At 42.2% G+C, this 15,590-nt stretch overlaps 1 protein-coding gene across 1 annotated transcript in view; it reads left to right on the forward strand.

The window, feature by feature from the left end:
• The window catches only part of CSMD1 (CUB and Sushi multiple domains 1), a 1,037,384-nt gene that overhangs the window by 731,913 nt on the left and 289,881 nt on the right, over positions 1-15,590 (forward strand). Inside the window, exon 24 of the mRNA XM_049630105.1 lies at positions 7,691-7,893. Coding sequence (XP_049486062.1) covers positions 7,691-7,893 — 203 coding nt within the window. The remainder of the gene's footprint in view (positions 1-7,690; positions 7,894-15,590) is intronic.

The raw sequence follows: 15,590 nt of genomic DNA on the forward strand, positions 1-15,590 counted from the left end.
TTCTTTCTTTCTTTTGTTCTTTCTTTTCTCTTTCTTTTCTTTCTTTCTTTCTTTCTTTCTCTCCCTCTCTCTCCCTCTCTCTCTCCCTCTCTCTCTCCCTCTCTCTCTCTCTCTCTTTCTTTCTTTCTCATTCATGCATTCATTTTGACATAGACAGAGACAGTGTGAGTGGGGGGAGGGGCATAGAAAAAGGGACAGAGAGAATCCCAAGAAGGCTCTGTGCTGTCGGTGCAGAGCCCAATGTGGGGCTCCAACTCACAAACCGTGAGATCATGACCAAGGCCAAAACCAAGAGTCAGAGGATTAACCAACTGAGCCACCTAGGCGCCGCTCTTTTTTTTTTTTTTTTTTTTTTTAATTTATTTATTTAGTTTGAAAGAGAGAGAAAGAGTGAGAGAGCACATGAGCAGGGTAGGGACAGAGAGAGAGAATCCCAAGCAGGCTCTGTGCTGTCAGCACAAAGCTGGATGTGGGGCTTGATCTCATGAACTGTGAGATCATGACCTGAGCCAAAATCAAGAGTTGGACACTTAACCAACTGAGCCCCAGGTGCCCTGACTTTTTCATTTTAGCCATGCCAGTGAGTGTGTAGTAGTTTAAATTTGCATTTTCCTGATGATTCATCGAGGACAACATGCTTTTATATATGTTTATTTTTATAAACATCAAATTTTTATGTTTATTGGCCTTTTGAATATCCTCTTTTTATAAATTGCCAGTTGAAGTCTTTTGCCCATTTTTTTTTGTGTACCAGGTTGCCTATCTTTTACTTTTCGATGTGTATATAGTTTATATATATATATATATATATACATATATATATATATATATAAAATGCAATATGTTGTTAATTATATGTTTAACAATTGCTCTAATATTCTTCAGTCTTTTAATCTCATAAGAATGTCTTTTGATAAATATGGATTTAATATCAATGAGTCAAATTTATTTTGACTCATTTTTCTTTTATGGTTAGTGGTTTTCTTACCATTATTTACATTGTGTTATATCAAATTGTTTTTTTTTTAGAGTTATTAATATTTAGGGGTCCAGATTAGGAAGTCCTGCCTTCCCAAAGTTATATAAATATTGTGTTGAGTTTTCTTGCAGAAGACTTATTTTACCTGCACATTTGTATCTCCATTTCATCTGGAATTGATTTTTGTGTACAGTGTGAGGAATATTCAGGTATTTTGTTGTTTTTGCTGTTGCAGTTAGTGAAATTCAATTGGCCATTTGTTGAAGTCAGTCTTTCTTCATTGAAGTATATAATGCGATCTTTATCATACACCAGGCCATCATAGACATGTGGGTCTGTTTCCAAACTTTATTGCATCCCCTGGCTCTATTTGTCTAACCAGTGTCATACTTTCCCATCTTAATTATTTAATTATTTTATAATAAGTCTTAATATCTGGTGCTATAGTCCTCCAGCTTTGCTCTTGGTAATATAGATTGCTCTCACTGTTCTTGACTCTTTGCATTTCCATATTCATTATAGAAATACTTGTTACTTTCCACAAAAGAAGTTTCTAGGATTTTGACTGGAATCACATCATATCAATAGAATTTGGGGAAACCTGATATCATTTACAGTGCTGAATTTTCTGATCCCTAACACAGTGTTTGGGATATTTATTTAGATCTTATATTACTTGTTTCGACAATGCTTTTCAGTTTTCTGTGTGGAGGTTTTTCACATCTTTTGTTGGAATTGTTCCTACCTACAAGATGCTTTTTTTATGAATGATAATAGTATTCTTATGTCGTGTTGTATTTGTGGCTACTATATGGAAATGAATTATATTTTTATATTTATCCTATGTAAACTTCTTATTCTAAGAGTTTGTAGGTTTTCAAATTTTCTCTAGGCATACAATCATGCTATCTACATTAGTAAGAGTTTATCTTCATTTTTTCCAAATCTTATGCCTTTTGCTTATCTTATTCCAGGGGCTACAATCCCTAGAATAATGTTAATTAGAAGTAGTGATAGTTTGCTTCAGTGTTCTGTTCCCTGTCTCAGGGACTAAATTCTTAATTGTTCTTTACTTCAGTAAATACATTTTAATCATAGAAAAAAGTCTCCAGGGGCGCCTGGGTGGCGCAGTCGGTTGGGCGTCCGACTTCAGCCAGGTCACGATCTCGCGGTCCGTGAGTTCGAGCCCCGCGTCAGGCTCTGGGCTGATGGCTCGGAGCCTGGAGCCTGTTTCCGATTCTGTGTCTCCCTCTCTCTCTGCCCCTCCCCCGTTCATGCTCTGTCTCTCTCTGTCCCAAAAATAAATTAAAAAAAAACGTTGAAAAAAAAAAAAAAGTCTCCATAATGAAAAAAAAATAACAAATATTAAATTTTACCATCTGAAGTTATGAAATTCCCCCAGAATCTATAGGAAAATTATTTGAATTTGTAAATAAAATTACTTATGCAAGGTAAATAAAAATAATAGTGTTTTCTACTTTTTTTTTTTCACTTAGCTGTACTCTATGGACTTCTGGCTATATATATCACTATTTACTGAACTTTTAATTCCTTTGTTGTTAGACCATTTATCCTGTTTTCAATTTTGTCTATATGTTTGTATGTCTGTATGTTTGTCTATATTGAGCTCCCAGAGCCAATTTTGATCATCTACATTTTCTAGAAAACAATTTCATGCATAGTTTAAAGCGTATTGCCATAGACTTACACATAGTAATTTCTTAAATTAGTTTCTTCACTTTTCATCTTTCCTTCATTAATTTGTATTTTTATCAAAAAGTATGACAAGCACACTGTATAAAAGTAAATCTACAGTGATAGTTACAATAAGTAGTAATTCTTTACATCACCTTAACTGCTGGAACTGATTGACAATATGAATTTTGCACTTATTAAGCCTAGTGTGTCCTGAGTAGCTTTAGTGAAAATCACTGAACACCTAGACACGTTCTAGTAAGACTGAAGCATGCCAAAGGCAGGGAGATCTAACAAACAGCCAAAGAAAGAAACACATATGTTATTAGCTTGATAAAAGGCATCTTAACACAGACTGAAAGAAGGAGATCTTTGAAAAACTAAAGGAAAATAACCATCAACCTGGAATCCTATAATCAAACTATCATTCCTTACCACAGGTACCTGTTATGCAATTACTGACACACAAAATAGTACTATACTTTGTTTAGGGGCATATATTCACCAGGAATATATGACAGTCAGGAACTTTTGTTCAGCTTAAGAACATAATTTAATATAGACACGACTGAATTGTAGGGAGACATTGGAAATGTCTTCTTATACATCTTTATGATTCATAGGTTCAATAGATAACAAGTTAGGAAGCTTATCAATTTGACCATGGACTTATTAGACTTATTTTAAAAAGATCTTCAACCTTTAAGTAGAACCTGAAAATTTTGTTCAAGTAAGTGTGAAACAGAAGCATGGTCACATACTAGGAACAAACTGTCAATGCATGTACACAGAATAACATATTTTTACCCCATATCCAGACCAAAATGGGATAGAAAAAGAAATGTATGGCAAAAAAGTCACATAGGAGAGGAAAACTCCTCCCTTTTTCTTTTGTAACCTCTTGGGCTGGTCTGATAATTAACCTGATGTGAGATAAACTAACAGAAGAAGAAAAAAAGAAACCAAACAAATTTAATTCACATGTACAGAAACCCCACTGGAAATATAAGACTCAGAGCACTGACCAGAGCAGGCATGCTTTTATAGCTTTTAGACAAGGAGACCATAAATTTGTGAAGAATTGACGAGACAAAGATGTTTGGGTTTGGAGTGGTAGATTAGAGAGGAAGTCACGAGGTTTGCTTGCACAGCCTTCTCCGCCCTCGACCTGTCTCTCTGGTGGCAAGGATGTCTTTCTGGTTCAGAGGGTACTTTTCACAGCGGAGATTAATCTCATACTTTCAGGAGGACAAGGCGGGTCACACAGTCCCTCTTGCACCAGCTGTTTCTTAAGTAACTTTAATTCAAAATAACCAGTATTCCAACAGGACATATTTGGGGTTGGCAGATTCTGCTCCCCTTCAGTAAGAAAACACACCTTCCATTTTAAAAATTAAAAAAAATAGGGGCACCTGGATGGATCAGTTGGTTGAGCATCTGACTTTGGCTCAGGTCATGATCTCACAGTTCATGGGTTCGAGCCCCGTGTTGGGCTCTGTGCTGACGGCTCGGAGCCTGGAGCCTGCTTCGGATTCTGTGTCTCCCTCTCTCTCTGCCCCTCCCTGGCTCATGCTGTGTCTCTCTCTGTCTCAAAAATAAATAGACATTAGAAATATTTAAAAAGAAAAAATAACTCTATGGTCTTGTAAATAGGCGTAGAAAAAATAATTTAATATATTTCATGATCAACAACATAACAGGATAAACAGAAATCCTCCTACCATAGTAAACAGCAGATTTTTCTTAAAATGAAGGGTTGTGACAAAATTTTTCAGCAAAAATATAATAATATAATATAATATAATATAATATAATATAATATAAATATTATGACCTAATACATAAGCAGTAACAAAAGAGATAGCATGTTACAAAAGTGGGAAAACGTGTTTTCAAGTAATTTATAGCCCATGGTTCTCTTTATTCACCTGTGACCCTTGACAATATCATCTAGTCCTTTGGTATAACAACCACTTATTTGCAGAAGACCCACACATTTGTTATTTTTGCTACTTTTTTTGGAACTCCCGCTTCATATGAACAACCGTCTCCTTACCGTCTCCGCTCAGTGCCCATTAGGCACCTTGAACCCTACACGCCCCAAGCCCCTCCGTCCTCTGGTCTTCCCCACCCCACAAACCTCGCCCACCTATTCTTTGTCAACTCTGTGGATGGCACCCCCCCCCCCAGCCTTTGTGGTTTCCAGGAAACTTGGGGTGACCTTGCTTCCTCTCTCCCCCGTGTGCCTCATCCCATCCTGGTTCTGTCTTCACAATGTCTCCAGAGTCTGACAGCCTCTTAGTGCCTCCACTGCAGCTCCCCTGACAGCATGCATTTGCCTCCAGTACTCTTGATTCGACATTTTCCTCCACACTCTGCTGTCCACACAGCAAGCAGAATAAAGGCTCTAAATCTTAGGAGAGATAGTTGCTTCACTGAAAATGTCCCATTGGCGTGTCACCCAACGGACAGGCTGCAAGGCACTAAATGTTCCGACCCCCTCTCCCCACGCCACCCCTGCCCACTGTTTGTCTCACCTGAGCTTTCACTTCTCAGTCCCTCTCTCTGCTCTGGTTACACGGAGTGCCCGGATGTCCCCAAGGCTGAGGGCACACCCTCCCTGCAGTTTGCTTGGCTTCACGCGTCCCTCCCATGGGGTATGACCGACCTCTCTGCCTCCTCTGAGTCGCTGCTGAAGCCCGGCCCCGTGACGCGGCTCACCTAGGTACCCTGTTAGTACTTCAGCCCTTCCCTCCTGCCCCAGTGCTCTTTACTCTGCTTTGCTCTCTTCCTCCTCCGGTTCCATTTACCAGCCGCTGGCCGGCAGTCTTCTTCACTCGCATGAAGGGTCAAGGGTGGGGGCTCCGGCCTGGCCCCTCCTATCACCTCACCAGCTCCGTGAGAGTGGCTCTTCTAAGTTTCCTCATCTGATGCGTCCAAGATTCCAGGAAGAATGCCAGGACACAGCTGGTGATCAGTAGACACTTGTTGAGCCGCTGAACTGTATGGAGGGAGGGAAGCGTTAGAGACACAAAACACGTTCTACCTCGTGAGTCATCGGGGGATGCAATTCGCCCGGGATAGCATCCCTCAAGCACCAGATGTTCTATCTGTACAACTACTGGAGTCTGATAACATCGGGTGTTGGTAAGCACGTGACAGAACGAAGGCCTGCGACCACTACTGTGAGTCTCAGTGCTCAGGTCACTGGGCAGAACAGCTTGGAGATTCTGTTTGAGCCTAGAAAGATCCTGGGTGAGTTCACAGGGGTGCTTGCTGGAGCACCATTGCCATAATTAAGAGGTGGGAATGTGGCAGGGCGCCTGGGGGGCTCAATCAGTTGAGCATCTGACTCTTGATTTCAGCTCAGGTCATGACCTCATGGTTCTTGAGTTCAAGCCCTGCATCGGGCTCTGCGCTGTCGGTCCAGAGCCTGCTTGGGATTCTCTCTCTCCCTCTTTCTCTTCCCCTCCCCTCCTCTTTCTCTCTCTCTCTCTCTCTCTCTCTCTCTCTCTCTCTCTCTCACACACAAAATAAACTTAAAAATAAGATGTGGGAATGTGGCTATACTCTTGTGGTGAGCAAGACATAACGCATAAACTTGTCAAATCGCTGTGTTGAATACAACTAATATGACACTGTGTGTTGACTATACTTCCACAAAAATAAGTAAACACACACACACAGAAAACCTCAAAAATAAAATGTAAAAACAAACTATCCTTTAGTAGAGGACTAGAAAAATAAGCATTTACCCATGCTTTTACAGTGTAGGAACAAAACTCTACATTTTTCGGTGTGAAGGACTTTCATGTAAGTAACACTGAATGTAAAAAGCAACTTGAAAATGGTACCAGGACATACACCCCAAAATGACCTCTCTTACGCCATAAGCGTTCAATGTAGAAAACAGGACTAGAGATTGTCTGGGGAGACGTATGCACGCGGACATGGAAATGATGGAAATGTGAAAGGGGAAATGTACTAGGGAACAGTCCATCCACATTTTAAAGTGTGCAGTGAGCAGAATGACCGATGAGTCCGTGGAAGAGAGGGTTGTGTGGCCGTGTCTGTAAGATTTTATTTTTGCAGATGATCTGCAGCCGAGGAGCCCAGCACGATAGGCGGTACAGGGTCTGCTACAGCCTGTACTTTTCTCCATGTTAAAATTATTTTATGTCGACATCTTAGGATTTTTATCTCCCTGACAATTTTGTGTAACACGCGTTGAAGGAGAAACTGGAGACCAACCCCGTCAGGAACTAGTGACTTGTGTTGGTCCGTTAGCTAAGCCCTTCCACGGGGCTGTTTGCTTGTCCCGACGACAGTCCTGCCCAGAAGAGTGAGCTTTCTAGAGGAGAGATGTTTTACGTTGCTCTGGGAGATGTTTGTAAATCTGATAGAAGTAGATGAAAATGTTCTCGAGACGGGAGTTGGTGTCACACATTTCTTCCTTTGTGTTGGTATTTCAAATTATGCATTTTTCTGAAAATAAAACTTATAGAAACCAACAGCGTAAGGTGAGATGGTTCGGGTCCAAGGACAGCATCCCCGTGCTTCAAAGAGGGCCTTTGCAGGTGTCTCTCTGGGCACGGATGCTACCACCTAGTGGGGTGTTTCAGGAACCACACGGAAGCCATGGAAAGATCAGACTTCGATTAGCTTAAAGCCAGGCGATGTCGAAGTCGCCTTTGATTTGTGAGCCCGAGAAAGCTTTGAATTATGAAAAGAACTGACAGTCTCAGAAGGAATCGTTCCATTGTTTCGTCCTTAACACGCGGCTCTGCATAGAGCTTGGCGGTGTGTGTCCGTCAGGGGCAGAAGGGATCCTCGGTGCACCAGTGGGTCCACGTCCAGGAGGCTCGGTCCCCTCTGCCTCGTTGTCAGGTGACACCGTGTCGCCGGGGTGTGGGCAGACGAGATGAGCTCGCGTGCATTCCCGGTGGTGCTCAGGTGTTCTCGTGGAGCGGGAAGCCCTCTTCCGAGTAAGTGTGCCAGCTGTGCTCTCTCCCGCAGCCTGCACTTCATCGTGTTCGACACCGAGACGGCCCATGACATCCTGAAGGTCTGGGACGGCCCCGTGGACAGTGACGTCCTGCTGAAGGAGTGGAGCGGCTCCATGCTCCCCGAGGACATCCACAGTACCTTCAGCTCGCTCACCCTGCAGTTCGACAGCGACTTCTTCATCAGCAAGTCTGGCTTCTCCATTCAGTTCTCAAGTAGGTGACGGCTGCCCTCTCCCTCGTCCTCGCGGTCATTTGTGCTGCCGTTTGTGTCCTTAGGCCTCGCCCCTAATGGAGGTAATTTCTGTGGAGCGTAATGGGAAATTTTGAAAATGCGTCTCAAGAGAAAAGTCCGTTTCAGGGAACACTCGCGTTGGCAGGAAGGGTTGGGCATCGCATGTCCGCGGTTACGTGAAAAAATACACACACAACTTTAAAGGCTCGAGTTAACTAGGGAAATTTGGGCCCAAGACATGTGTGGATCTCTACCTGAATGTAAAGTTTATCGCTGGTGCCCCCGCAAAACCTGTACCAACTCCAGGCTCCCTGATTGTGCTGTGAAGTCCCCATGCCATGGAGATGCTCACCTGCTGTGCTCTGAGTGTCCGTGGTCAGCCACCCCAAACACAAGTGCCCGGATTCTTCTCCTTCTTTGGACCAAGGTCTTGAGTACTTCACTTGAGACGGTGATCTCTGGGCGATCGCTCACGGGACACAGTGTTCGCACATTTGAGCTCTTACCTCCTGAAAGACAGGTTCCACCTTGGCTTTTTTTTTTTTTTTTTAACTCTCCAGCCCATTTTCAATGAGCGGTTTCTCAAGAAGGAAGGAGTGAAGATATTCTGTGGAAGTTCCACTTTTTTTCAAAATTTTTTTAATGTTTATTTATTTTTGAGAGAGACAGAGACAGAGCGTGAGCAGGTGAGCGGCAGAGAGAGGGAGACACAGAATCCGAACAGGCTCCAGGCTCTGAGCTGTCAGCCCCATGAGATCATGACCTGAGCGGAAGTCGGACGGTCAACCGACTGAGACACCCAGGTGCCCCGGAAATTCCGCTTTTGAGTGCCCTTCAAGTTGCACCACGTAGAGGTCATATGATTTGGCGGTGCACGTGGTCAGCCGTGGGCGTAAGACAAGTGGGGTTTGCACATAACACCTTCCAACCCGCCTCATCCCTTGGCAGGTCACTGGTGAGCATATTTAGGATTTACATAAGCAAATGGACTTAGCTCAATTTAATGCTTTAAAAGGTTGCTAATAAAAATGAGATTATCATCTGCACAATTTTTTATCTCTGGTTTTACTGCGCTTCGAGCGTGGTAATTTGCAATAATTTGCAAGCATGTGCTAAATTTTTCACCGGTCTTTGGTAAAAACATCAGAGGTAAGTTTGTTCCAGCGAACCTAGCTTGGGGGAAAATGTCCTTCATCTTAAGAATTTTGCTCTTTATCTTCAGAAATGGTGGTGAGTAGACAGTAGATGTGTAATCTACTGTCCTTCTCTGGCAAAACAAAAATGTTGGCAGCACTATGAGGTTATGTTTGTTTTTCTCTCTTACCTGTTGTATACTTTCCTAATTTGTCTTAACAGATAACTTTTTAGAGCAATTTCAGGTTCACAGCAACATTGAGAGGAATACAGAGGTTTCCCGTATACCCTCCCCCAAATGCCCAGCCTCCCCCGTTGGCAACATCCCCACTAGATGGTGCATTTGCCACAGTGGATGAACCCATGCTGACATCATCATCACCCAGAGTCCACAGTATGTGCTACGGATGTGCACAAATGTGCAATGACATGTATCCACCATGATAGCGTCATACAGTCATCCATGGCCCTGCACATCTCTGTTCCACCTGCCCACCCCTCCCCCATGCCCTCAGCCACTGGCAACCACGGATCCCTTTACTGTCTCCATGGGTTTGCTTTTCCCAGAATGTCATAGTTGGAATCACTCAGTGATTCCCGCGCTACAGGATGCTTTTTCCGATGGGTTTCTTACACTTGGTGATATGCATTTAAGGCTTCCCCGTGTCTTTGCACCTCTTCTTAGTGATGGATAATTCATTTCTTTTTAGCGATGAAAAATACTTCACTGTCCAGATAGACCAGAGTTTCTTAACCCATCACTACTGAAGGGCATCCTGGTTACGTACAGGTTTTGGCAATCATGGGTAAAGCTGCTGTAAACATTCTTGTGCAGGTTTTTGTGTGAACATAAGGTTTTAATTCATTTGGGTAAATACCAAGGAGCTTGATCACTGGATCGTACGGTAAGAATATGTTTGGTTTTGTTCTTGGCCTTTTAAAACCCTTCTTTTTTTAAAATTCTTGCAGAGCCCGGAAACCGCTTATTTTCCTGTGTTCCTTCAGGATTCCTTCTTTTCAGGAAAAGACAACTTCCTACTTTGGGTTTTTTTTTTTAAAGGCCCTTTGTTTTATATGAGAATAACAGACATTTTAATTCTCCTTATATGTTGATGTTTAGGAAGTGTACAACATGAACACATCCACTGAAGTTCCTACAGAAATGAAACTTGCTTATTTTTTTGTAAATTCAGTGTTCCAGGTGCTCTAGTTTGAACCATGTGAAGGTGTCAATTTTATACATAAGAATGTGTGACTATTGGCAAATCATATGGTTTTACAAGACCCTTGTGCATGAACTTTCCCTCCTCCATTCCCAGCTACTAAGTCCCTCCGTCTGCTACACTTTGAGAAATTCCACATTAAGGGCAAAAATATACTATTGATTCTGAGGTTCTATTATTAATTGGGTTTCTGCAAGGTTGTCTTAAAAACTCTATAAAAAGGCCAAAAAATATATAAAATGTTGCTTGTTATAATTTAGATTATTATAAATTAGATTATAATTATAATTTATAATTTTTCCCAGACTCTAAGGAAACTTGGGCTTCTCTGTTGATCTCTAAAGATTTGTGACTGACCTTCTGTCTCCTTTTTTATTGCTTTATTTGTGAATTGAAGATATTGTACCAATTTCTAAGGACATTTGCATTTAACCCTGCATTCTGTGTTGTACATTTTCTCTTTGCCTTTTTAGATTATTCTCTGCCTTTTCCCAAGCTGCTCGCTGACCCTAGAGGTGAACATGTGTGCACTAGGCCTTCTCTCCTATTTGGGTTCATCCACTGGGGAGCTCTGGCAGGACATGAGAAATACAGGATGTAGTGTGTGGCCGGGGGTTTGATGTACCCTGTTCCCTCTCCTGTCAATTTCCCTGGGGCTGGCTCTGTCCCTCCGTGGAAACTTACTGCTTTTCTCAAGAAGCTGTGTCCGTCCATGTTCTTTCCAGATACTTATAACCAGTTCTCAGCAACCACACCTCTACCTGGGGTTAACCTTTTAACGAAGCCCTCTCAAATAATCCTATTGGAAGTGTGCTCTAGGTTTTGTGTTGGATCCTTATTTAATTGTAAATAAGGTTGCAGTCCCATGAGCGACATTGGGAAGCCTGTGAAATGGTCAAGCGTGTGTTCCACTCTCTGTTATTAGAACAAAGGCCATTTCTCTGTTTTCTAAGTGAAATTATATCCACTTCAAGCTCCTATGCATGAAGGTAGATGAGAAGTCCGGTATCAGTCTGTTGTACAAAGCCCCCTCCCCATGTTGTGGTGTGTGGGCAGTCAGGATGTGTTCTGTGTGGTGAGTAGGAGGAGACCAGGTCCTCTGTGCTCTCTTTGGGTGCTGTTCTTGCCCTTGGTGGCCACACAGATTCGTCTCACGGAGGCTCTGTCTGTGGACAGAGCTGGAACACAGCGGCCCTGCCCCTCTCCACAGCCAAGATGCTCCATGAACTTTGAGTAAAGTCTGCCATTTCTGGGACACCAGTGGGAGTGAGATACTGGGACACAAGACTCTGTGTCTCTGAGAACTTGATGAAAAGTTGACTCTTACACCTAGTTACCCTACATGTAACAGTCAGAATTTGCCCAGGACAAAAATGTTTCCTAAAACCCCTGTCAGGTAATAAAACTGACACGCCCGTGTTCCAGGAACCCCGGTCGGCACCAGTGCACTGGGGCATTTTGGTCAACCTACCCTTAGCCGTGACCAGTGTGCCAGTCTCTGTCTCTGCAGTTGTGGGACCTTCCTTTCCTCATCAGACTTTGCTCATGGGAGGCTCCATTGAGAAACCAAATTTGAACTGGAGTCTTGCTGAACCCAAGGTCTGAATCTCCTCAAAATATGCAAAAGAGTCCATCTCTCCAGACCAAAAGGGCTTTGCTCCTCTTCTGTAAGTGAGAAGAAGGCAAAGTCCATAAATTTTTATCTATGATCTTGAGACAACAACAACAACAAAAGCACTTTATGTATAAGTTAGATTGTTTTAGCATTCATAAGTCAAGCTAATGTTAAAATTTGAAGTATTAGCACCACACTGCGATTTCAAAATAAAATTTTAAATGATGGAACTGAAAAAAAAAATGTTTTCCTCATGTAATTGATGCCAAGTATAACCACTGTTCCCAGGCAAAAGTGCCCTTTATTCAATAGTATTAAATTCGAGTTTTCTTGATAAGCCATTTTAACTTGATAGCATGCCAATAATGTGTGAACTAAGAATTATAGGTGTCACTGAATTACTGGAGGGAAAAATACTCATTTGGGCATTGGTTTTCTTAGAGGTACTTAAATCATCAGATTTTAAATAAGCATAAAGCATAAGAACTTGACCTCACTGCCACTGTATGTCTCAGGCACGTGACTCTGTACTAAGTTGGAGCTTTTCAATTTTGACGACACCCCTGTTCTCAAAATGCCTTCTTCAGCTGCTTCTGTCTTTCTTAGTCCTCTTTCTTCCACTGGCCACTCTTTTGTGGCCTCAGTTTTTTGTTTTTGTTTTTGTTTTACCATTGTACTGTTATTTAATTTTGTGTGCATATTATCACTATTTTTTAAATTTAAATCCAGGTTAGTTAATATATAGTGTAATAATTTAGGGGTAGAATTTAGTGATTCATCACTTACCTATAACACCCAGTGCTCACCCCAACAACTGCCCTCCTTAACGCCCATCACCCATCTAGCCCATCCCCCCACCCAACAACCCTCAGTTTGTTCTCTCTAGTTAAGAATCTCTTATAGTTTCTCTCCCTCTCTGTTTTTCTCTTGTTTTTTTTTTTTTTCTTCCCTTCCCTTATGTTCATCTGTTTTGTATCTTAAATTCCACTTAAGAGTGAACTCATATGATATTTGTCTTTCTCTGACGGCCTTATTTTGCTTAGCATAATACACTCTAGTTCCATCCACGTTGTTGCAGATGGCAAGACTTCATTCTTTTTGATCGCCGAATAATATTACATTGTGTGTGTGTGTAAACATTAAATATTTTTTAAATTATATCTATATCTGTATCTGTCTGTCTCACATCTTCTATATCCATTCATCAGTCAGTGGACATTTGGGCTCTCCCCATACTTTGGCTATTATTGATAATGCTGCCAGAAACATTGGTGGGCATGTACCCCTTCGAAGCAGCACTCCTGGAGCCTTTGGATAAATCCCTAGTAGTGCAATTGCTGGGTCATAGGGTAGCTCTGTCTTTAGCTTTCTGAGGAGCCTCCATAGTGTTTTACAGAGTGGCTGTGGCAGCTGGCACTCCCATCAGCAGTTCTGTTGCGGCCTCTTTTGCTGGTTTTCCTCTTTCTGCCCTCAAACTCTAAAGGCTGGATGTGTCTAGGGTGACATCATGTGTTTCTTCCTGTCAACATTCACTCCTCGGGTTTTATCAGCCAACCTTCCAAAACCTCTGCCCTGAGCATCCACTGTCCATTTGCCACTGCTCCCTGCCTTCAACTTGGCACATGAAACCTGGCCTCACTTCCAACCCAGTCGTCTCCCAAAGCTGACGTTCTTGAAGTCTCTCCTGTCATGGCAGATGGCAACTCCATTCTGCTTGTTGTCCGGGCAAAGCCTCCGAAGTCATTTTTTTTTTTTTTAGAAATCTCTTTCTCACACCCCATATAACCCCACAACAAATTCGGTAGGGTCCATATTCAAAACCCCAAATCCAACCAGTTGTATCAACCTGTGCACTTGCCACATTGGTCTAAGTCTTTTGGGCTTGGGCTGAGTTATCCAGGCTTCGTCTCTCCTGCTCTTGCCCATTTACTAACTTACCTGAGCACAGGAACCAAGATGAGTCTTTAATAAATGCTATAAAATCTTCTGTGCAAACTTCCCCTAATCCACATTTTCAACACCACCCTCAATCACTGCCCTCCATCCTGTCAAACCCCCTGTAAGTTAACACTCCAGCAGAACACCAACCTTCCCTCGGGGTGTCCCCCATATATGGTGTATGTCCATTTTACATACTTAAATCCCCACCCTTATCTCTTTGCTGGCTTAATGAATCCTAGTGTGGCCACGCCACCTTTGAAGATTCCTTTAGGGGAATGAGTCCTTTGTCACTTAACAGTCCCCAGATCCAACACCCATACATCTGGTGAAGTGCTTATTGTGTCATCTGTGAGTACTCTGTTTGTTGTTGCTAGACTCAGTTCCTGGAGGGCAGACTGTATTTGTATTTCTACAACCTGATAATGTGATTAGTGGCTAAAAGGATTTGCTAATTGAAAATGCTTGAAAATACTGAGATGGCTTCAACTGCATGACAAACAGTGTGTCATCTACAGAAAATGATGGTTTTGCATTAACTTTGGCTTCATTCAAAACTTTTAATAGGCAAGACCTTAATCATAAATATTTAAAGACTAATTTTAATAATAAAGCTTCTTTTTTCCCTCCTGGATTATTTTCTACCCGATGTTGATAGTTAAGATAAATGATCTTCAATGTTTATTATTAGAAGTGTAGTGGCCAATATAGACTGTGTTTTGACTAGTCAAGATCGCATTATACAGATTCAATGAAAGTCAGGCATCTTTGTTGACGATGTATACCTTTATTTATCCTTGATTACTTAATTGTTTATACCATTCAGAAAGCAGGCAGAACATTTTCATTTTATAAAGCTTAATGCCCATTTTTAACATGAGCATAGTATAATCTATCATTTGATCAATTTGGTTATCTCATTAAATCATGATCATTTTTTGCCCCTGCTCTAAAATACTCTTGGGACAGGGACAGCTGTTTACTGAGGGTAAACTGAGGTTTATTGAGGTTGCTTAGCCTCAACCCCGCATGTGTGTGTGTGTTTCACAGCTACGGATGCAGGAAGGTGTGCAGCACACGCTTCCCTGTGTGTTTTTACTACACTTGCCCATAAGACGAGCTCTTCTGAGCTTGGAAATGAGCTGTTGACACTCACAAGATATTCAAACCCCATTAAAGATCCATTGTCCTGCCAGCTCGGAGCAGCATGTAAAACATGAGAACAAGCATCGACTAGTGCAATTATGCTAATTGTAATCAGCCTAACACTTTTCATTAAAGCTTAATTACCATTTAATCATGCATAAAATGCAAGAAAATGGAGTTGGGCACAGAAAACTGACCTTTGCTCCGGGGGTTAAATAAGCTTCAGCTGAGCCTTCAGTGGTCTCTACCATCCGCCCTTCCTTCTTAGGGAAAACAGCTCTGGAGCAAGTTGGCACGTCAGGTTCTGTGGGATGGATTTCTTCGTAAATCACGGCTGTAACTTAGCGGCTGCATGACACCTCTTCCTAATTTGCTTTATTGAGAGATAATTTAGTAGGTAATTTTCAGGTGAAAAAAATCATTTGCTGTTTATAATGAGAGAGGCTGTTGGGGCTGCCAGTCGCCAAATGGGCTGGGATTGTGTCATGGGAGAGATCCAGCCACGAGCCCTGAGTTTATGGGCCGGTGTCCGTGATGCACAGCACATGGCAAGTGTGACTACTGATCCTCTCTGCTCTCCCAGAACTTGCCTCAGGGGACCGATGGAGAGCTGACCGCAAAC

This window comes from Panthera uncia, chromosome B1, assembly GCF_023721935.1.
Source record: "Panthera uncia isolate 11264 chromosome B1, Puncia_PCG_1.0, whole genome shotgun sequence".
Taxonomy (NCBI): Eukaryota; Metazoa; Chordata; class Mammalia; order Carnivora; family Felidae; genus Panthera; species Panthera uncia.